The sequence below is a fragment of the Triturus cristatus genome, chromosome 7 (assembly GCF_964204655.1).
Source record: "Triturus cristatus chromosome 7, aTriCri1.1, whole genome shotgun sequence".
NCBI classification, from domain to species: Eukaryota; Metazoa; Chordata; class Amphibia; order Caudata; family Salamandridae; genus Triturus; species Triturus cristatus.
Window position 1 is genome coordinate 405,243,870 of NC_140590.1, and position 24,128 is coordinate 405,267,997.

The window sequence follows — 24,128 nt, forward strand, 5'->3', positions numbered from 1 at the left end:
CCGGAAAGGGTCCAAAGGTGGCTCCGAAGTTATCCTCCGTTCGTGGATAACCATCCTGCCGGTGTTGGCGTCGATGACATGTGACGGAGACGCCTCAGCAGGTGTAGTTGTGGTGTGGGTGACCCGTGTCCTGAGTTGGAATATTTTTGGGATCGTGGACGGAGGCAGGCCAAAAGTAATGTTGGCTGGCGCCGAAGAGGCTGCTGAAGCTTTTATTGGGCCGGAGCCCGACGTGTCCTGGAGGACCGTTTTGGTTTTGCTGCTTTGTGCTGCAACAGGTCGCACTTGGAGCGCCTTTGAGGCTTTCGCGCCGACCAGGTCTGTAGAGGCGGTCGTGGACTTTTTCGGCGCCGGTGGGTCATCGAGTCGAGGGGCGGGAATGGCCGTCGACGTCTTCGATGCATGAGGCTTTGGTGTTGCCGTGGAAGCGATGTGAGACGCAGCCGGCAGTGTGACCTTTGGTGTCGGAGTCGATGGCGTCGACGCCGGGAGCCGATCAGGTTTGTTGGCACCGAAGGCCTTTTTCCATATGCCGACTCCGACGTCGGCCGCTTCAAGTTCGGCACCGAAGTCTCGCTTGGTGCGCTCGGTGCCGACGCTTTTCGCTGGCGTCGAAGGTGTGGAAGGCCTTGATCCGACCAGCGCCACTTTTGGTTTCGGTTTCAATTGAACCAGTGCAGCTTTCGGTTTCGGTTTGGAAGAAGGGAAACCAGCCGGTTTAGGTAATAATGGCTGCCGCTGAATGTCCGAGGCCGGGGCCGAAGAACTGCGGGATAGGTCTCAGGTAAGGCCCGAAGGCGATCCCTCGACCGGAGCCATAGACTGTGGCACTGGGCTCTCTTCAGTCTGAACGGGTAGGCCTTGCTCGTCATTGGAGCTACTCTCTTCGGCCCCTAAGGCCTCATCGTAGTCTCCTACCTCGGTGTCGTCTTCATCTCTGCGAAAGAGTGATTCGTCGACGTCGTTCGATCCGGAGTCATGTTCGGAAACGGGACTGGAGGGTAGGATCTCCAATTTTTCGACATCTTCGGTCTCGGCGTTGAAGAGGTCTGCCGGGGCCGGTGCCGCGTGCTGCGCTTCGAGTCTTACCGCTCGTCGATTCCGTAGAGTCTTCTTGGAACGGAACCGGGCACAGGCCATGCATGTCGATTCGTCGTGATCCGGCGAAAGGCATTTATTGCACACCGGATGGACGTCGATGTGGGGATATTTCGCATTGCATACCGGACATCTCTTGAACGGTGTCCTCGATTCCATCGTCGATGGGCAGGTAAGATGCGAAAAGTTGGTGCTGAAAGTTGGTAAACTAACAAAGGAGTATCGAAACCGATCGAGAAAACAGTACCGACGCGAACTAAAGGCCTTTTGGCCTCGATAAAGTTTTTCCTAACTTGAGTTAAGATAGCACATCCGAACCCAATGGCGGAAAAAAACAATCTGAGGATGGAGAGGATGCCCATGCGCACTGTAGTCCAGGGGAGGAGTCACCTATCCCAGGATACCTCGAAGACTCTTCCAGGACAACAACGTGCAAACATCCGGACCCAACACTAGGCGGCGATCTATGCACAGATATGAATTCAGCAGCCCACATGCCTCGAACCATACTTTACTAACTTGAATTTTCTCCCGTAGGGAACCATTGACTGTTTTTCTATTAAATTTCTTCTAAGTGTCAACTTTTAAAATAGCAAAATATTGCCTAAAAATCACAACAGTAACTAAAACGAATTTACTCACTTGTTTCCAAGAACTGTCCCAGGACTGAATCTAGGATCTAGTCCTGAAGTTAGATAAGTAATCCTGAAAGTAATCTATTGCAAATAGCTTAAAACTCTCATTGAGCTCAATGTATTATTGTGTTTGAAATTGTGTTGCCTATTGCAACAACCTGTAACCATTACCTACAAAAGTCAATTGCATATTAGAAAAGTATTTAACTAAAGCATCTCATTCTGAGAAAGTAGATTTTGATACCAATTGTTGGTTCTAAAATAAAACAACCATATATTTTTTATATAAACCATTGGCCTAGAGTTCAGTTCTTGAGTGTGTGAGACCATTTGCTGACTGAGTGTGTATAACAAATGCTTTACACTGTCCTCTGATACTGCCTTACTGCTCGACCAAGCTACCATTAGAGAGTAAGGTTATATCTAACTTTAACCTCTGCCAAACCTCTGGGGACTGTGGACTCTGTACATACTGTACCTATTTGGGAACAGTATATACAGAGCAACTTTCTCACAAAGAGAAACCAAGATCAATAAAATAAGGAAAGCACCCCTGAAAACCAATTCGAAAATAAACTTTTTTTTATTTATAAAAAAAACCTAGGCTAAGTTTTAGCCCAATGGAAATAAAGCAGCGGTCAGATACACCAAGAGGATTGTACCAGAAAACACCTTGCAATTATGTCTCTGAAATGGAAGTGAAATTCTTCCATGGGGCAGGGTCTCTTAACGCCTAATGTGTCATACTGCTCTATCCTTGTATTTTGACACCAAAAGCTCAGAACACAACAAAGCTCGAGTTTATAGCTATGAAAGGGGTTTCATAGATTGGACAGATTGGTCAAGTTTTCCCAGACAACGGTTTTACCTTTGGCCTTAGTCACGTTTTTGGAAGTCAAGTCCCACACCAGCAAGGCAACGCTGGAAGCTGTAAACAGACAGAGCTCCTTCAGACCAGATAGCATTACTGTGGTCCTGCTGAACCGGTTTTCAGTGTGGCAAAAAGATACAAGTGGTATGCACCTGATTTACTCGTCCTCCTTGGGAATGACCTTTCTGGGCAAGCCTCAGCAACTTGTCCTGGTGCTCCGTAGGTAGCCAAAATGACATCTTATTTTTCTCCAACTGTTGAATAAGATCCTTCTGGTCTTCAGCCCCTAGTTTCTCAGTGTAGGCTAATACGCACCAGGTATCTAGGATGATCCAGTGCTGTATGGCCAGCTGGGCCTTGTTGGGAGTTTGGAGTCCTTCTGTTTTTTGAGTACCTAAACAGGAGGCCCATTATTTGCCCCTTGGAGAGCAGTTCCAATACCTGGGTGAAACAGGAGTCCTAGAGCAAGCCTCTTCCAGCAGGAGAAAAAGGGTTTTTTCCAGCCTGATATTCTGCTTCAGGTGGGGTCTTCTAAAATCCAGGAATGTTCTGAGTAGGTGGTAGAAGTGGCAGATATATCATGTGAACAAGCCAGTGATTGGTGAAATTCTGCCACAGATACTTTTTTCTCACATCTCCACAACTTTCTTTTGCAGCACTTCCCTTTCACACTACTGTAAAATTACCCAAGAACCTCTGTTGGTTACCACATGAAAATGATAAAATGCTTTGCACTGGGATATGAAGACCATCACATTTCAAGGAGTGTGGCTGTCATTGTAATATGCGTCAAACATATTGGGCGTTTTAAAATTAACAATTCACTGCAACAGTGCCAAAGCATTTAATTTATTTAATGAAAAAGATGGTGCAAATCTCTGAAGAGTGATGACTGGCAACTAGACTGCGGAAACAAATATTTCAATTGGAACCCTGTCCCACACCAAATGAAATGCCAAAAATAACCTAAAAACATAAATGAGATCAAAAAAGGGGCAAACACAATAAAAAATAAGTAATGAAAGAAGTAAACCTTCCCTATGGAAAATGAGATCAGGAAGCCTGTGAAAATCGTTTAACCGACATGGCTGTCAAGGAACACAAACCAGAATGCTGTTGTGTCTTATGAGCAAAAACAACAGTTGGTGGACAGAATGCAGAACCATGTCATACATTCACCCCAGTACAGAGATCTGGACCTAAATCCATTGTTCGTTTTTTTGCTCACCATGCCATTCCAGTTTGAACCCAGCCATAGGCAAATCAGTCTTGACCCTATGCCTCATGGGAACAGTCCATCCCGAACTGCCAAGCCAGGTCCTCCCTGGACTGGAAACAAGCATCCTAGGACCGGTTTCGGGGTTTCATCCCTCTTCAGCCAGGATAGCTTGATTCCAGTGGCATGGATAGCACGGGACCCACGTCTGGGCATACCTGTCCCACTCGGGGTGACAAATGCAAAAACAACAGTTGATGGACAGAATGCAGAACAATGTCATACATTCACCCCAGTACAGAGATCTGGGCCTAAATCCATCCTTTTTTTTGCTCACCATGCCATTCCAATTTGAACCCAGCCATATGGATTCAAGCTAGCCTGGCTAAAGAGGGCTGTTAGCCCGAAACAGGTCCCAGGATGCTTGTTTACGGTCCAGGGAAGACATGGCTTAGCAGTTCGGGCTGGACTGTTCCCATGAGGCACAGGGTCAAGACTGATTTGCATATAGCTGTGTCTGAACTGGGGTGGCAAAGTGAGCTAAAGAATGATGATGGATTCAACCCAGATCTGTGACTGGGGGCGAGTGTTTGAAAAGTTCCAACACTCCGTCCAAAATGTCCTTGTGTTTGCGTTTTGTCTTAAGAGGCATGTTGTAATGATGCTGGTGCAACCTTTGCTATGAAAGACCATTTGCAAATCGTTTTCAGAAGTCTCATTAAGTATTCAAAAATGTTTGCGAATGAGGAAGATCCTTTGATAAGAATCTTTAAATTCCTGCATAAGCTTTTAAATTATTCTAAATTAGCAACCAAATGAGTATATTGATGACAAATGAATTCATAAAATCAAGATCAACACAGTCCCCAAATGCTTTTACTATTTCTATACAAATCTATCTTCCAACCATATGATTTAAGCGTCTGAGTGGAAGTTTCATTTTCAATATTGCATGTGGAATGATTACATATGGACAACAATGAAAGCACAATTCTTACCTAAAAAGCTCTCTGTTCCATCCAAGGACTGAAAAAAAAATTTGAACAATTAATAAACAAGGATCACAAACTCCATTCATTTAAAAAAAAAAAGTAACAACTCTTGCTCGCACAGGTTTCTAATTAAACACCAGTTAAAATAAATCACTGGACTCAAGCAGCAGAGTTTCCATTCCCAAATAAAATATGCCTGTACACCCCAAATATATTTAGAACTCATGATACACTTTCCCGGTGTTAAGGCTAGTATCATAGGTCACAGATGACCTACAAAATGACCATGTGTGTTCAAAGGCCATCAAGTGGCAGGAACAAAAACTAAAGCGGTTATTAAGAGTTTACTTCAATAATAAACATGTTTGTTGTGACTGCCCCTTTCTAGAGCATTTGTGCACTTCTCACCAGTTGCCTCTATTAAAAATAAGATAATGCACATGAGTTTTCCGAAAAATGGTTGAGAATTTGGCCTTGCTAGCAGCCTATTGGTTTAAAGTAATAGTCACCCCAACAAACAAGTTACTTACCTTCAGTAATACCTTATCTGGTAGCGACAATATCTAGCAGCAGAATCATTGCCTTTGAATTTACACAGGCATCAGACTGGATCTGGAAGATTTTTCGTGAGCAGTACCCCTGCGAGTCAGTAGGTGGTGTTGGTCGGCTGCGTTTGGAGTCATCCGCGCTGAGTAATCCGCACCACCTCTATACGTGCCTCCTCGCCACACTGACGTCAGTTACTTTTTATGACTTTCCACGCCACACGCGAGGAGCCATGAAGTGCACTGACACTGTTGTTTCCAAACTAGGGCCCAAAAAGGGATCAGCCCTGACATTAGAAATAGGACCACAGAACGGGAAGGATGGGTGGGTTGGTAAGAAATCTGCAGCTAGGTATTGTCTCTACCAGATAAGGCGCTACCAAAGGTAAGTAAGTAATCTGATAAAGACATCTAGCTACAGGTTTCTAACTTTTGAATAGATAACCAAGCAATACCATCCCCGGTGGTGAGTCTGTGGACAATTTATAACGTATAGTTTACCGGTCTGTGTAGTTTTGCAGCTTGAAGACTTTCTGGATTCACTATGCTGTGCATTATTCCGCCATCTTGTGGTTGGGTCCGGAATTGTAGTATTTTCTCTCTTTTTTTTTGTGGCCCAGGTGGGCGGCAACGTCCCACCATTTGGTGCCCTTCAGGACGTCGGCGGGTTTCCTGCGGAAGCTCCCACCTTTGGTCGCCATCTTCGGATTTTTTTTTCCTCGTCTTGTGTTAATCTTGTTTTCCCTGTTAATTTCTAAAGTCATTTTCATTTTTAATCCCTTTCCTCCTGTCTCATCTTTCTGGCGGAGGAGGGTGGGTTCGCTAGTGAATCCAGAAAATATTCAAGCTGCAAAACTACACCGACAGGTAAGAAACTATACGCTTTGCAGCGTGAATCTTTCTTGATTCACTATGCTGTGCATAGACTTTGAAGCAGATTGTCCTTATTGTGGTGGCTGGGTGGAAGATGAGCACTGGTTACTGAATACGTGTTGTAAGACCTTCTGTTCCATTTGCTCTAGTGAACATATGTACTGAAGACCATGTTGCCACTTGGCAAATGTCTTGGATAGGTGTGTTCGCTAGAAACACAAAGTTGCTCCTTACTTCCTTGTTGAATGAGCTTGAGCTGCTCCTTGTAACTGTTGTCCTGCCTGCTTGTGGCAGAGTTGAATTGTCTGCGCAATCCATCGTGAAATGGTATTCTTGGTGACTGGTCGTCCCAGAAAACGGGTGGCAAAGGTGACAAAGAACGGTTTTATTTTCCTGCACTTTGTCCTCTCTATATAGTGCATTACAGTCCTTCTGGCGTCTAGTGTGTGTAGAGCCCTTTCTGTTCTTGTGGTCGGTTTTTGGAAAATAAACTTGGTATTTGGACTGTTTGGTTAATATGGAACACCACCTTTGGCATGACGTTTGGGTCCGTCCTCATTACAATCCTGTCCTTGTGTACTTGTAAGTAGGGCTCTTGGAGAGTCAGCGCTTGCAACTCACTTACTCTTCGTAGTGACGTGATAGCCACTAAGAAGGCAGTCTTTAGTGTGAGCATGTGCAGTGTAGCCTTGTGAATAGGTTCAAAGGGTGCCTTCATAAATTGAGTTAGCACTACGTTGAGGTTCCATGCTGGTGCTGGCATCCTCTTAGGGGGTGAGATTCTCTTCGGCCCTTCCAAGAATCTCTTCACCACTTGAGAGGTGAAGAAACTTTTCCCTGTTTCTCCTCTAGTGTAGGCCACTACCCTCCAAGTGCGCTCTCAGGGATGTGTAGCTTAATCCGCTTTGTAGCAGGAGCGTTAAGTACTTTAGTACTGTCGATTCCCTTGCGACCTTCCGTTGTAGCTTCTCCTTGATGCACTATTGGGAGAACCTTTTCAATTTTGCTATGTAGCACTTTCTTGTGGTACGCCTCCTTGCCTCCCTGAGTACTGCCATAGTACTTGCTGGTAGTTTTAGGTGCGCAAATTCTAGGTCTTCAGGAGCCATGCTGCTAGGCTGAGACCCTCTGGTTCTGGGTGAAGCACCCTTCCGTTCTGCATTGTTCACAGGTCTTCTTCTTGGGAACCTGTGCGCTGGTTCTTGTGCCATTTCCACTATCTGTGAGAACCAGGACTTCCTGGCCCACTGAGGTGCTATCAGTATTAGTGTCATGTTTCTGATTCTGCATTTGCTGAGTACCCTGTGTATCCGTGGTATCGGGGAAAAAGCATATGCAAATGTCTTTGAACAACTTATCCATAGCGCATTCCCTTGGGACCGATGGTTTGGTTGTCTGGATGCGAAGTGTTGGCATTTTGCATTCTGGTGTGTTGCAAATAGGTCTATTTGTGGAGTACCTCATTTCTGAAAAAGCTTCTCTATTTCCTGCTTGTTGAGCTCCCATTCGTGGGATGCAGACGTCTGCCTGCTGAGTTGGTCTGCTAGCCCCGATAGTGCCACTGATTGTGTTCCTCCTAGTTTGTTGATGTAGAACATAGTGGTTGTGTTGTCTGTTTGGACCAACACTGTTTCTATACAGCTCTTTCTGAAAGGCTTTTAAGGCTAGGTAGTTGATGTGTCTGACCGCATCTTGCTGCGACCATAGACCCCTCACCTTGCGCTTGTTCATGTGTGTGCCCCCACCCCAGCTGGGAGGAGTCCATTGTGATAGTCACTGTTGGAGTTGGTTGTGTGAATGGCTTCCCCTATGATTTGTTTTCCTTTTTCCATCATGCTATTTCCTGATGCGCTGCGTGTGTGACAACCACAAGATCTTCCCAACTCCCTGTGACCATTGCTGCTGGATCCATTCCTGGAATGGTCTCATGAGTAGTCGGATATTTGGGACTAGGTGGATGCATGACACCATCATTTCCATCAGTTTGCTCGCCGTCCTCACTGTCAGAACTTGACCCTTGCGGTAATTACATGTTTCCTTCAGTATCCCCAATGTTCTCTTCCTACTGGGGAACACTTTGGCTTGTATGGTGTCGATCTCTGCCCCTAAGAATATCTTGATTTGTTTGGTGATGATCTCTCCCAATGGATCGAGAAACCCAGTCTTGTCAGTGTTAGTATGACCTGCTGGATGTGTAGTTTGCATTGGCTGTACGAACTTGCCTTTACGAGCCAGTTGTCGAGATAGGGGTATACGTGTATTCCTTGCCTTCGTAGGTGTGCTGCGACAGCTGCTAGGCATTTTTTAAACACCCTTGGTGCGTATTTCAGGCCGAATGCCAGTACTGTGAACTGGTAGTGGCTTTGGTTGATCACAAACCTTAGCAGGTGCTTGTGTTTTTGGTTGATGGGGATGTGCAAGTATGCGTCCTTTAAATCTATGGTAGCCATAAAGTCCCCTTGTTGTATTTGTGGTATTACCTCTTGTAGGGAAGTCATCTTCAACCTTTGAGTTCTTATGAATCTGTTCAGGAACCTTCGATCTAGGATAGGTCTTAGTGTTTCGTCCACCTTTGGCACCAGGAAATAAATTGAGTAAACCCCTTTGTTCCTTTGGTTTTTTGGTTCCACCTCTATTGCCCCCTTGCAGAGCAGTTCTTGCGCCTCTAGCTGCAAGAGCGAGAGCTCCTTTGCTGAATGTGCCTTGCTTCTTGGTTTTCTGTTCGGAGGCTGTTTTTCTAACTCTATACAGTATCTGTATTGTATGATGTTTAGTATCCAATTGTCCAATGTAACCTTCCTCCATTCCTGGATGCAGTCGCTTATTCTTCCCCCTACCGGTGTTGAGTGTTCGAGGTACGGATTGTCGTTGAATGTTTAGCTGCAGTTATTCTTTATGTCCTTACGCCCACACCGAGGTGTTGCTAGGGTGGGGGCCTGTTCCATGATGGAGTCACTTGGTGGAGGGCTGCTGGCCTCCTCTTCGCATTGGTCCTCTTCCGTTTCCGTGCCCTCGAAAGGAATGTCCCCGGGGCTGGTACTGCCAGATCTGCTGCTGCGGTCTTGGTGGTTACCTTCATAGCCTTGCTGGAACGTTTGGTGCAATGTGCTAGGCACGTTGCCTCCTCTACCACCTGGCCTTCTCGTGGGTATGCCTCTTCTCATTCCTCTGGACTGCCACGCTCCCGTGGACCTTGCGGTCTCATTGTCCTCCTTGAGCTGGGTCAACTTGTCGTCAACTAGCATGCCAAACAGTTGCTCTCCATTAAAAAGTGTTTTAGGATGTTGCTTTGCACTTCTGGCTTGAATTCAGAAATTCTGAGCCATGCGCGACTTCTCTCGGCCACTTCAATCATCATTAGCCTGCTAGATGTTTCTGCATCATCCAATGCCGATTTTAGGCATGTTCGCCATGTTCTTCCCTTCAACCAGGTGAGCTGCTCTTTGTTGGTACTGATCTGGTAGATGCTTTAGGAGCTGCCTCACTTCATCCCAGTGCTGGTATGTGTGCCTGTTGATCAGGGCGTTGGAGTTTGCAATGCGACAAAGTATTGCCACATTTCTCTCCACCTTCCTCCCTGAGAGATCCATCCTCCTACTTTCCTTGACTGGAGGTGGTCCGGAATTAGTGGGTACATTGGCCCTCTACCGAGCCGTAGCTGCAATTGTGGAGTCGGCTGGCACTGATCCCTGAATGTTTGCAGGGTACTTTGAAGAATGTTTGTACTTCTCAGTTCTAGGGGTCACAGCTTTGCATACTGCTGGCTCCTTAAAGGCCTCTCTTCCTTGATACAGCACACTAGGGACCATGGTCAGGAATTGGCTTCTAGTTTGTTGAGGCAGCAGAGTCTTCAGGAGGAAATATGCCTTGGGCTTCTGCTCCTTGATCTTCACTCCCTAAGTCTGTGCAGCCTTCTGCACGACCATGTTGTAGTTCCCTATGTCATCTGGTGGCGAGAGTCTCGAAGGGTACGTGTCTACCCCTTCTTCCAGCGATTCAGCTTCGAGATCTTGCCATTCCATGTTTTGTGCCTCCGAGGACGTCGAGTCTCGGTAGGATTGAAGGTCTTTGTCGCCTTCTCCCTCGAAATAGAAGTCTTAGTCTCCAAGTTCCTCGACTGGTTCGGGCGTTTTCGGCGGTTCCGCGTCTTCGTCGTCTTTCGACCGCGGGATTCGGCGGGATGGTGTATTGGCTCATCTTCTCGTCAAAGCCCTTTTTCCGCTGTAGGATGCTCGCCATTTCGGCCTCAAGCCTCCTCTTACTCTCCATCTCGGCGGCATGTTCGGCGTCGAGGGTTGGGGCACTTCTCTTTGGGGCCGTCGACTATGTCTGCCCTTCTTTTCTCAGCGCCGAGGTGTCCTTTTCGAGGGCAACCTTCACCGAACTTTGTTTCTCGAGGGCTTTCGCCGATTGGGAGACCTTTTGGAAGGATCCGCTCTGTTGATTGTCCCTGGTAGCTGTTGCTTTCGTCGAGTGTTTCAACGGCAGATCTCCCTTCAAAGATTTAGCTTCACTTCTACGAGTGTCGCTTGGGGCTTTTGCTTCACCCTTTCGAGTGTCGCCTGAGTGTTTAGGGGTAGACTACTCCCTTACACCTTTCGACGTCTTCTTATGGACCTCGACGACCGTGCAGTCCTCCGGTCCTTAGGCAATGCTGTCCTCCTCTCCACTGGAGAGACCCAAGTCTCGGAGCGATGGAGGTGGCCCCTGGCCCTGCATGCTGTGGGTCGCCCTTCTCTGCCTCTCCCTTACTCTGAGGGTCTTGGGTGTAAACGCCAAGCAGATGTTGCAGTCTTCGCTGCTGTCTTTGAGCGGCAGGCAGAGGTTGTAGACTGGATGCTGATCTCTCTGGGCGTACCTGTGGTGGCAATTGGTGCAAAACTTGAACGGTGTTTTGTCCATCCCCACGCTCAGGATGCCCACTGCGAGCGCATTCTCCGAACGTCAAGGTTTTGGTCGCAAAACTTCCCCCTCGTCGTTACAGTTACTCGACATGTAGTCCGGTGTCACTGAAAACTTGATTTTCGTCGATCTTCGATTTTTCTTGATTCCTCTTCCAAAGCTCTTGAACCAGTCGGTAACGATCCAGACCCAACGGCGGAAAAAAGAATCTGAATATGGCGACCAAAGGTAGGGGCTTCCGCAGGAAGCGCGCCGACGTCACAAAGGACACCAAATGGTGGGACGTCACCGCCCACCTGGGCCACAAAAAATAAAAAACTACAATTCCGGACCCAACCACAAGATGACGGAATAATGCACAGCATAGTGAATCCAGAAAGATTCACGCTGCAAAACGAGAAAGTCCTGCAAACAGAAAGAGCTAAGTGCCCGACCCGGAGGACCCGACTGTGTTTGGTAAGTGTGTGCAGGGACGATCACGTTGGTACCTGACAAATACCAAGGAATGGAACTTCACAACCTAATGCAGTGGTCACAGCCCTAGCTCTGGTGGAATGAGTTTCTTTGCCAATGAGTAGCAGATTTTGTTGCAAAGAACAACCCACCGAGAAATGTCCTGTTTTTGCACTGCCCGACCTTTCTTAGCACCAACATATCCCACGAAGAGTTGGTCGTCCACCCTGAACTCTTGTGTGCATCCAAGGTAGAATGCTCTTTTTGGGCCCAGACGGTGGAGTTGCTCCTCTTCCTTAGAGGGATGTGGAGGAGTGTAGAAAGTGGGCAAGGTGACGGATTGACCCACATGAAAAGGTGTTACCGCTATTGGCAAGAAAGAGGCCCTAGTGCGAAGAACCAGTTTGTCAGGAAAAACTGATAGAAGGGAGGCTTGGAAGACAAAGCCTGCAGCTCACTCACCCTTCTGGCCAATGTAATCACCACAAGAAAGGCTGTAGTGATGGTGAGCAGCCTGAAGGTACAAATGTGTAACTGCTTGAAAGGGAAATGCATCAGAAAAGTGAGGACCAAATTAAGGTCCAACTGAGGAATAATGAAAGGGGAAGGGGGAAACCTATGTGCATGACCGTTGAGGAATCTATTTACAGTGGCAGATTAAAATATCGAGGGTTGGTCTGGCAGCTGCAAGGAGGCAGACAGGGCTGAAAGATACCCTTCAGGAGTGCCCAGAGCAGAGCCCTAGGTGGTAAGAATCAAAATAAAAAATACAATGTCAGAAAGGGAAGCAAAAAGAGGTTCAATATACCTTTCTGTACAATATGTTACAAATGTTTTCCAACAGCAGGCATATATTGGCTTGGTGAAAGAACGCCTGGCTGCCAAAGTAACATTACAGACTTTGGGAGGAAGGTCGAAAACTATCAACTGCCACCACATAATCTCAATGCAAGAAGGCGCAGAGTTGACCCTCTCCTGCTGCAGTGACAGAATATCCTCCCGATGGGGCAATCCGATCCGAGGATCAAGGCTCATGTTCAGAATCTCGGGATATCAGACTCTCCGAACCCAGTACGGAGCCATAAGAATCACTTGGGCCCGCTCGTTCCTGATTTTGTTGAGAATATGGGCAGGATTGGTTAGGGCAGAAAGGCGTATAGGCGGCCTGAGCTCTCTTGAGATTAAATGAATCTTCGAGTGAGAGCCGCCTCAGAAACAGCAGCGTGCAAAACTACTGACATTGAGAGTTCTCGGCGGAGGCAAACAGATCTAACCAAGGCTCTCCCCACCTTCGGGTGGAGACGCCATTCGTGACCCACTAGGCATCAACAACGGAGTTCACCCGCCCTGGTGTTCAGAGAGCCAGCTAGGTGTTGAACCACCAGGGAAACGCTCTGACAATCCAGCAATGTCAAGAGACAGAGTCCACTACCCCATCCCACCCTGTCTGCTGCAGAACCAAAAGGCAGTGCTGTTGTCTAAACACCTGCACTAGCCTTCCCTTGATGAAGGGCAGAAAGGCTTTCAATGCCAGCCGGATCGCCCGGAGCTCCAGAGGTTGATGTGGAATCTAGATTCTACCAGAGACCAGAGTCTTCTGATCTCCCCCTCTCCCTGATGAATGTCCCATCCCAGAAGCGACTCATCTGTCACTACTGTAAGATCAGGCTGAGGAAGGGTAGGGGCTCTGCTGCTGACTGAATCTCAGTTTGTTAGCCACCATAGCAGGTTCTTTGCAGTTCCCTCCGAGATCTGGACGATGTCAGAGAGATTCCCCTGATGCTGCGCCGACTGGAACTTCAGGTCCCACTGTAGAATTCACATATGTCATCTAACATGTGTCAGTAGCAGGATGCAGGAGGACATGAGGTCCAGCAGCCTTTAGTCAGTTTCACCGAAACCCAGAATAGATACTGAGACATCTGTATCATAGCCTGAATATCTTGGACTCGCCGCTTGGGAGGATAAGCCGCAAACAGCACTGTGTCCAGAACAGATCCGATGAAAGGGAGCATCAGAGGGGATCACAGCTGTGACTTTGGCATGTTGATAGTGAACCCCAGCGAATGCAGGAGGTCCGCCTTTGTATGCAGGTGGGAGACAACAGCCTGGGGCAAGTTCACCTTCAACAGCCAGTCATCGAGCTAGGGAAAGACTGGCACCCCTGATCTGCGCCGATAAACTGCAGCCATCATCACCCTGGTAAAAACCACGAGGGGCGCTGGTAAGGCCAAACGGTGAACTGAAAATGCTCTTGGCCTACCATAAAACACAGGTAACGCCGATGGGCAGGCATGACTGGAAGTGAAAATATATGTCCTGCAAGTCCAACGCTACCATCCAGTCTCCTGGGATCTGGGCAGATCTGACCTGAGCCAATCAGAGCATCTTGAATTTCTCCTTTCTGATGAAGTAGTTGAGGGCTCAGATCTAGGATAGGCTGCAGGCCCTTATCTTTTTTTGGGTCTAGATAGTAGCGGGAATAACAATCACAGCCTAATTCTGGCACCGGAACCCTCTCTATGGCCTCCTTGGCCTAGAGAGCCACGACTTCTTTGGGGAGCAAAGACAAATGATCTTCTGTCAGTCGGTTGTAAGCTGAGAGTAGTAGTCTTGAAGGGGAGGGAGTAGCCCTTTCGGGCGTTCTGCAGAACCCACCTGTCCGATGCCTGGGACTGCCAGTGGTGGAGGTGATGGCGGATCCTGCCACCAACTGGATGCCCATCGTCTAGAAGGGCAAGACTAGGAGGGCTTGGAGAATGCAGCTGCTGCAGCGCAGTGGCTGGACAGGACTGCTGGCTACCCAATACATGAAGCCGATTGGAACGGCGCCCACACAGAGATTGGGAAGCATGCATGGCTCGGTGGCTGGGATAGGGTTGGAATGGCTGAAAGTCCATTCGGTGACCACAAAAGAAGCAAAAGGCAGACTGGGGACGTGGAGTAGGCGAGAGGCCCAAAGACTTGGCCGTAGCCCACGAGTCCTTATAGCGCCCCAGCGCCATGATTGCCTTGCCCCAAGGAGACGGGTGCCATCGTAGGGCATGTCCATGAGAGAACTCTGGACATCCCTCGAAAAGCCAGATGAGTGCCACCGTGGACGTAACAGTTCTGCCCAGCGAGTCAGTCATGTCCAAGCCACAACAAATTGTAAACTTTGCTGCATCTCTCCCATCGGTAACCACTTGGGAGAGGATGACCCGGACCTCCTCTGGGACCTATGGCAGCACTTGCGCAGCAGTGTCCTATAGCGTGTGGAAATAGCAGCCCAATAAGCATGGGGTGTTCACGGACCACAGTGCAAGGCGGGCAGGAAAAAAATATTTTCTTTCCCAAGGTTTCCAACCCCTTAGATTCCCTGTCCAGGGGAGAGGCAGGTAATGAGCCATGGGGAAGACTAAGCTCGCACCACCAAGCTCTCCGGGGTAAGGTGTGGGTGTTACCTGCCTTGGTGTTTTTTGTACCTCCAACTTGAATGTCCCAAGGACTTGGGACTCCTGGAACGATCCCATGACCTTCCTCTCAAGCAGGATCGTGACTTCCTCTGAGTCAGATGTCGGTCCCAATGCCATTGGTGGTGCAGTACCTACCTTGGTCCAACCCTTGCACTATGTTGGACAAAACCCCCGAAGACTTAACTTGTAAGTAGAGAGCTTACCTCAACATTACTTACCTGTCTTTCCTCCCATAGGATTGCATTGGTTTTTCTCTGTGTTGAGTCTGAGAAAAGTACAAAGTATCTCTTTGACCTTGAAAAATATTTAATGCACATGTAACGTATTTTTAATGTTTATACAAACAATTACCACCTGTATCTTGAACGCATTGCATTTCTGAAACGTCTACTTACCTGAGTTCAACTTGCTTCCTAAAATAAAACTAAAGTAATATTTTGGTCAACGTTGGCCTGGAGTTAGTCATGGAGTGTGTGTTTCTGCCTTGTACGAGTGTGCACAACAAATGCATTCACACTACCCTCTGATAAGCCCAACTGCTCAGCCAAGCTACCACTAAATTGAGTGCAAGGTATTATCTACTTTATCCTCCGCTATAGCTTTGGGGACGTACTGTACTCTGTGCACACTATCTCTTTCTGATATAGTATATACAGAGCCAGCTTGCTACAATTACTATCTTCAGACCTTATTAGCCCCAAAAAAAGCTTATCTGTCTAACTCCTTGTTTGGTTTAGACAGAAGTACAAAGCGCACATCACATCCCGATTGTGCAAGTTCACTTCAGATGAGCAGCTATATAATGCAGGAGAACAAGCTCTTCTACAGAGCACGTTTCAAAAATACTTTTGGTATCACAGAAGGATGGAGTACAGAGACCCACCTTGTTGATATGGTACACAGTGATAGGTTCCAGAGTGGAAAGGGCTTGCAGCCTGCTTATGCATTAGGCTGTGTGCCACAGGAATTCATTCATTAACACAATACGTCTCCGGTCACAAGAAGCCATTTCCTCAAAAGGATTGTGCACCACCAGGACACCACCAGGTTCAGGTCCAACAAAGCAGCAGCATGTCATAAGAGAGGGGACAAGAAAATTAAGCCTGTTCGATGCACCTGATGGACTTTGATAGTAGTGGAGTGAGATTTCCCCTTACTGATTCTTGAGGTTTTTATGGTCACACAAAAGGACTTGGGAGTTATTTGTGCACTGCTTTTAGTCCAGCGACATAACTCGCCCTTTTGCTTCCCTCCATGGACCTAAGTATATAACAGATCTACTGAGGAACTACTAGCACAGGGGCGAACATTTTGGTGAATACTCCTTGGGCTGGCAGTGGGACTGAGTGACAGAGGGGTGGCATTGAGACTGAGTGACAGTGTCCTGTACTGACAGTACTGGTATTTGTAGACAGCTGGCTCTTTATATGATGTATCAAAATGAGATATATTGTGTAAGGAGCCTTGGGGTTCACTTATAAGTGGACAGGGGCTTGCTCTAATAATCCCAAGGTGCACTTCTAGGGGGAAGTGTGGTAGAGCAGCCTTAGGTTGATCTTAGAGGAGTGCAAGACACTTGAAAGTACACACACTGGTCAATAATGAGACCTGACTCAATAAGGAGATGCACACCAATTTATAAAAGGCAAATGCTACTTACCAGTATGCATCTGTTCTTGGCATGTAGAGCTGCAGATCTACACACTGTGCATAGATCGCCATCTGGTGTTGGGCCCGGATGTTTGCAGTTTTTCCTCTTGGAAAGTCTTTGGAAGTCACGAGTTATGTGACTCCTTCTTTGGATCGTATTGCGCATGGGCTTCGGCTCCATCCTCGGATTGTTTTTCGCCAGCAGGGAAATGGAGCGTAGTAATAAACAGTGAAGATGCCCATGTGTGTTGTATCTAAAGATAAACTGGAACAGATAAAGGTAGCCGGGGAGGCAGGTGGGCGTGTGTAGATCTGCAGCTCTACATGCCAAGAACAGATGCATACTGGTAAGTAGTATTTGCCGTTCGAGGCATATGAGCTGCAGATTACACACTGTGCATAGATTATATAGCAGTACCCATCCCTAGCGGCGACCACCTGTATCTGTTGCAGTGGTTTGAAACAATGTTTTGAGTACAGCCTGGCCCACACTAGCCTGTTGCTTAGTTTGCACATCTACACAATAGTGTTTAGTGAAAGTGTGCGGTGTTGACCATGTAGCTGCTCTGCAGATATCATCTAAGGGAATGTTCCCTAAAAATGCCATGGAAGCCCCTATCATATGTGTAGAGTGGGCTTTAGTGGGAACGGATAGCGTTTGTTTTGCTTTGTGGTAGCAGACATGAATGCATTTGACAATCCGCCTAGCTATCCCCGACTTGGAGATGGGGTGGCATTTGTGTGGTGGTGAGAATGACACAAACAGTCGTTTGGTCTTTTGAAAGGGTTGTGTTCCCTCGATGTAGTAGAGCAAGGCTAGTTTGACATCTAATGTGTGGAGAGCTCTTTCTGCCACGGTCTGTGGTTGCGAGAAGAAAACTGGTAGTTCGACAGATTGGTTTAGGTGAAAGGGAGAAATGATTTTAGGGAGGAATTTTGGATTAGTACGGAGAACGACCTTGTTATGGTGCATCTGGAGAAAAGGTTCTTGGATGGCAAGTGCTTGTATCTCACTGACCCTTCTGAGGGAAGTGATGGCTACAAGAAAGGCAGTTTTCCTTGTTAGGAATTGAAGTTCACATTTGTGTAGAGGTTCAATGGGAGGCCCGATTAGTCTGGTGAGAACGATGTTTAGGTTCCACACAGGTGAGGGTGGCACTCAGGGGGGAATTATACTTTTGAGGCCTTCCATGAAGGCTTTTATGGCAGGTTCTCTAAAGAGTGATAGATGTTGCCTGTTTTGTAGATAAGCTGCTATGGCTGCAAGGTGCATATATAGACGTGTAGGCTAGATTGCATCTTTGTAAGTGTAATAAATAGCCTATGATGTGTTGAATGGACACATCTAGGGGATTGAAGTTATTGTTGTGGCAATAGACCACAAAACGTTTCCACTTGGCTGCGTAGCAAGCTCTAGTGGTGGGTCGCCTAGCTTCTCTAATGACGTTCATGCAGTCAGGGGGAAGATTTAGATAACCAAATTCTAGGATTTCAGGAGCCAGATCACAAGGTTGAGCTGAGCTGGGTCCGGGTGCCTGATCTCTCCATGGTTCTGGGTTAAGAGGAGTGGAGAGAGGTGTCGTTTTTGGTGCGGTACTAAAGATAGTTCCAGCAGTGTGGTGTACCACGGTTGTGTGGCCCAAGTTGGAGCTACTAGTATGAGAGTGAGGGAGGGCTGTTGTAGTTTGTGCACCACTAATGGAATGAGTGGGAGAGGCGGAAAAGCGTAAGCAAATTTGTTTGACCAATTCATCCATATCGCATTGCCTTTGGACAACGGGTGTGGATATATGGCGGCGAAGCTTGGGCATTTGGTGTTTTCGTGGGTGGCGAAGAGGTCTATCTGTGGATGCCCCCACATTTGAAAGTACGGGTGAAGAACTTGTGGATGGAGTTCCCACTCGTGATCTGTTGTGTTTGTCTGCTCAGCAGATCTGCCATAGTGTTTTGGACTCCTGGGACATGTTGGGCTAGGAGAAAGATTTCTTGGGGTATGGCCCATCTCCATATGCTCTGTGCTAGCTGAGAGAGCTGCAGAGAGTGTGTGCCGCCTTGTTTCTGTATATAGTACATGGCTGTCATGTCGGTGCGGACTAAGACGGCCTTGCCTGAGACACGAGTTTGAAAGGCTTTTAGCGCTAAGAATATGGCTAGCAACTCCAGATAGTTGATGTGGAGTAACTTTTGTTGGGGTGTCCACCTGCCCTGCATGGTGTGATGTAATAGGTGAGCTCCCCAGCCAGAGAGAGCGATGCATCTGCTGTCCGTACTATCTGAGGAACCGGGTCCAGGAACGGTCGCCCTTTGGAAAGTGTTTGTGGTGGTCCACCACTGCAGAGAGCGATGGGCCCGACAGTCTACCAACACCAGATCTGTCAATTGACCCTGGGCCTGGTTCCATTGGCGCCCTAAGCACTCTTGGAGAGGACGCATCTGGAGTCTTGCGTGGGGTACTATGAATATGCAAGAGGCCCATCATTCCTATTAGTTGCATAAGCACTCTAGCTGGAAGAGTGTGTTCTGGCTGAAATTTGGCACGGAGAGTGTGAATGCTTGCTATCCTGGCAGGACTGGGGTAGGCTAGCACTTTTGCGGTATCTATGGTGGCACCAAAGTATAGCTTTAGGTGGGATGGTTGTAGTTGGGACTTCATGTGATTGATTGTGAAGCCCATGTCGTGAAGTAATTGGATAGTGGCTTGGGTGTGTTGTACACATTGGTTGTATGAGCTGGCTTTTATGAGCCAGTCGTGTAGGTATGGGAAGACATGAATGTGTTGCCGTCGCAGGTGTGCCGCCAACACCGCTAGGCACTTGGTTAACACCCGTGGTGCTGCGGTGACTCCGAAGGGGAGCACTTTCAATTGGTAGTGTTGGCGGTCCACCACAAATCTGATAAACTTCCTGTGAGCGTTGTGAACAGGAATGTGGAAGTAGGCGTCTTTGAGGTCTATAGTGGCCAGGAAGTCGTTTTGGGAGAGCAGTGGAAGTACCTGCCGGAGTGTGACCATGTGGAAATGGTCTGAGTGTATATATCGATTTAGGGGTCTGATGTCTAGGATGGGCCTTAGAGTGTCGTCCCTTTTTGGTATGAGAAAATATAGGGAGTAAACTCCCATATTTTGTTGATTGGTAGGCACTGGTTTTATCGCACCCTTTTGTAGGAGGGAGATTACTTCCTGCTTTATTAATGTTAAATGTTCCCGTGACATGGGACGTTGTTTGGGTGGAATGTTTGGGGGGGTAGATGTCAGTTCGAGGCAGTATCCTGACCGAATTATTTGAATTACCCATTTGTCTGAGGTGATAGTAGTCAAGACAGGAAGGACATCTTGGAGTCTGCCCCCGACCGGAGTGGGATGGTCTGGGGGGAGTAGAGGGAAGTCATTGGGTAGGGGTGGAGGCAGAGCGGGAGGGGTTTGTCTTGCCTCTGCCTTTGATATTGTTGCCCCTGTAGCCGCCTCTTTGGTAACCCCTTGTAAAGGAGGATTGGGTAGGGGCTTTATAGGAAGTGGAAGAGGTGTCAGAGGAGTAGCCTCTGGATGTGCTTCGAAAGGAAGAGTGGCGAAAAGAGCGCCTGAGAGGGTGCGATTGTAAGGCTCCCATAGATTTTGCCGTATCAGTGTCTTTCTTCATTTTTTCAAGGGCCTCACCTACTTTTGGGCCAAACAGATGTTCTTGGTCAAAAGGGTGGTTCAGGATGGAAGCTTGCACCTCTGGTTTGAAACCTGAAATCCTAAGCCAGGCATGTCAATGGAGTAGGATGCTGGTGTTAATTGCCCTAGAGGCGGTGCTAGCTGCATCTAGGGCACAGCGGATGAAGGGATTGGTGATGGTTTTGCCCTCCTGAATTAACTCATTGGCTCTATTTTTATATTTGTCAGGGAGGTGTTGCATTATGGCTTCTAGTTCGTCCTAATGTGCCCTGTCATATCTTGCCAGAAGCGCTTGTGTATTTGCGATGCGCCATATGTTGGCAGCCTGGGATGCAGTGCGCTTGCCCGATGCGTCCAAGAGTTTTGACTATCCGGTGGTGGTGCCTCGCCTAATGCTTGGGAGTTTGCTCTCTTTCGTGCTGTAGACACTACCAGGGAATCTAGTGGTGCTGGCCCTCTGATGCAGGAGAGATCTGTAGGGGCGGCTTTATATATTTTTTCTATGCGAGGGTTGATGACCCTGGCTCTGACTTGATCTTTAAAGACCTCCGGCGCGTGTTTGATAACTCCTTTGAGCATGGGCAGTATGGAGGTGGCCCTATGTGTGGCGTCGAAAGTATCAAGGATGAAGTCCTCCTCCACGGGGTCGGTATGGAGATCCACACCGTGGTAGTGTGCAGCCCTCTAGAGTAGGTGGTTGAACCAAAATGAGTCTTCTGGTGGGGATGGTCTCGAAGGGTAGAGATCATCCTGCGGGACGTTAGGAATGTCAGGAATGTTAGTCGTCCCATGGGTCTGGGGAGCCTGTAGGAGTGGGGTCCCCTGTAGGTTGGTCATGGGGCTCGTCCCCTATGTCATCATAGACATCCTCATTGTCATCATCTGGAGAGGGTGTGGGGGAATGATGAGGTGGGGGAGGTGGAGGAGGGGGCGAAGGTATTCTCAAAGGGAAGGTAGCAAAGTCTTTCCTCTCCGGAGGTGGAGCTGGGGCAGACTTGTCCAGCTGTCTCTTTTTGATGCTGAGCATCAAATGTCCGGTTTTAGGATCCTTGACCAGCGTTTTTTGCAATGGATCAGGCGTAAAAAGTTCTTCAGAGAGTGGCTTGTCCGTCGGCGCCGAAGGCATCGGCGTCGCAGGTTTTTTTTTTATTTTTTAGAGTCTGCGCTAGTCCACTGTTTTGAACTGCGGCTTCGAAAGGGCTGGTTGGTTACTCGGTTCCGAGATGGTTTTCAGCTTCGAGATATGGGTGTCGGGGGCCTTGTGTTTTTTGCTCGGATCCGGGGAAGGTGTCGGCACCGAGGAGCTGGTGCTGGTTTTCGGCACAGAGTGTTTCGGTATGAAGCTCGTTGCCGAGGAGGAGGCCATTTTCTTTTTCGGCGTCGGTTTGGAGGAGTGTTTCTCAGCACCGACGGTGGGCTGGCTCGAGCCCGAGCCGCCGGAAGGCTTAAAAGGCTTCTTTACCAGTCCCGAAGGTGCAGTGTGGGAAGCAGTGTTCATGGTCGTGCCTAGGCACGGAGGCGAAGGCGTGACCGAAGCCTTTTTCAATGCTGTTGAGGCCGGGGGGGGGGGGGGGGAGGAGGGGGGGGGGGGGGGGGGGGGAGCGTCGACGCCTTCTCCGAAGATGTCGTCTGGGATCGCCGTCGACGAGTGTGCCATAGTTCTTCATGCCCTTCAGTCTCTAATGGTTTTCTTGGACCGGAAGGATTTGCACGCCGGACAGTCTCGAGCCTCGTGTTCAGGGGAGAGGCAGAGGTTGCATACTTCGTGAAGGTCGGTGTGGGGGAATTTGGACCCACATCGAGGGTAATTCTTGAAGGGAGTCCTTTCCATTAGCCAGGACCGGAGCTTGGGTAGGCCCGAAGGCAGTAGTCGACGACTGGAATCGAAGGTCTTGATCGATGAGAGCAGCGTCAAGTGTGGAGATCGCGATCGAAAACAATACCGCGAAAGGGGGTGAGGATTGCGCGTCGATGGGAGAACTGGAAACTGTTTGGAACCGGAGCGCGAAGATCACATCCGAGCCCGATGGCGGAAAAAAACAATCTGAGGATGGAGCCAAAGCCCATGCGCAATACGATCCAAAGGAGGAGTCGCATACCTTGTGACTTTCAAAGACTTTCCAAGAGGAAAAACAACTGCAAACATCCAGGCCCAACACCAGATGGCGATCTATGCACAGTGTGTAATCTGCAGCTCATATGCCTCGAACATAACACTTATCTTTATTTATGTTTAGGCACCGGAAGCAGTTCGTTGAGCAAAGTACGTTTTTAAATAGGAATTCTTTTCAGTTAAAAAAAATCAGCAATTAGTGCAATTTTTAGAAGCTGCAATGTTATCCTATGGGAGAAAAAGTTTATGCGGCATTCAGGTACAGTACAGCGACTTACGGTGTAGTGTAGTTCCTATTTCCCTTATAGGCTCTGCGCATTGGAATAATATACACTATAGTTTTTGCATAGGACTAAGGTCAGTATGCCCCCATCGAGTACATTAAACTTAATTACTTTTGTGTGCCAGCTAACTCAGAGGTCACTAGAAGCTTCTCGAACAAGAAGGGATTAGTTTCTGACAACCGCATAAACATGACAACTTTGTTTCCCTTAGAATCGGAACGCATCTCAGAATCGTGGAAACAATAGATAACAGTTTCACTCAGTCAATCGTGCATGCATAGTTTCTCCAGCGTTACACAGAAATAGATAGACGGCGTTTCAATAAAAGGGGTTTACTGAACAGTCTTGTTTCACGTGTAAGAGATATGAGCGGTTACAATCATTAGACAGTAAGCAAGATATAATACACACAGCGTAAGCACTAAGAAGAAATAATACTGCAATAGCATTGTCTTTTAGCTATGACATATAATCATATATACATAAATAACAGGCTAAAAAGTGAATACTCGTCTGATGCTTCTAAGTAGTTCTACCCCAGTGTACCTAACCTAAGTGTAGTACGAGGTAAGAAGTAGGTGCTGTTTTCTATAGTATGGTATTTACAAAGTTTAGTATGCCAGGAGTCCCTCTAGGTTCTAGTACCTTAGAATGAGAGAGGTGGGAATCTCTATCCGGGTCTCAAACTCTAACACCCAGCAAAGGGAGTCAGAACACTGGAAGCTGGATTCTCTGCGAGCAGGGATGACAGCGTCTGGTAAGTGCGTCAGGCCGGGATATGGTCTCTTCCTAACGTGCCATGGCGAACCGTGCGGTCAAGTCGTGCCGAGTCGTGCCATGGTAAGGGAAGGTATATTTATACCTGGAAGGTGCTTAGGAATGCTAGCATTGACGTGAAGTGGAGCAGAGGAAGAAGTCATGGATGAACCCCTAAGGAATAGTATTTCATGAATAACAGATGAGTTCTTGGAGAAATCAATAATCCTAGCTAGGGAAAGTCCCGTGCGGCTTAAGGGTCTGGTTTCTAAGAGCTCCTTGTGACGTGGGATGGACGGATGTAGGTGACCATGCCTGTATTTGGTTAGCATAGCTAATGCCTAAACTAAGGACTGGGATTCTATGCCTAAATAAGGGCAATGCGAATTGTGCCTATATAAGGACAGGATTGCGGGAAACCTATATACAGGTATCTAAATCGAAACACGATGTGACCAATATCAAGGAGTGAAGATGAGTGGTGTGCAAGGTCCAAGGCAGCACCAGCAGAACTCTGTCCGAGAATTCGTAGGTTTGCCAACACAAAGATAGCTAACTCTGAAAAGTCGTGTCCAGCTCAGATTAGCCCACCTTAAGGGTGGTACTAGCCTAGGGGTGGACAATCCTACC

At 47.8% G+C, this 24,128-nt stretch overlaps 1 protein-coding gene across 1 annotated transcript in view; it reads right to left on the bottom strand.

The window, feature by feature from the left end:
• Positions 1-24,128, bottom strand: part of TRIM28 (tripartite motif containing 28) — a 563,778-nt gene that overhangs the window by 247,859 nt on the left and 291,791 nt on the right. The window contains exon 10 of the mRNA XM_085616663.1: positions 4,819-4,846. Within this exon, the coding sequence (XP_085472789.1) occupies positions 4,819-4,846 (28 nt within the window). The remainder of the gene's footprint in view (positions 1-4,818; positions 4,847-24,128) is intronic.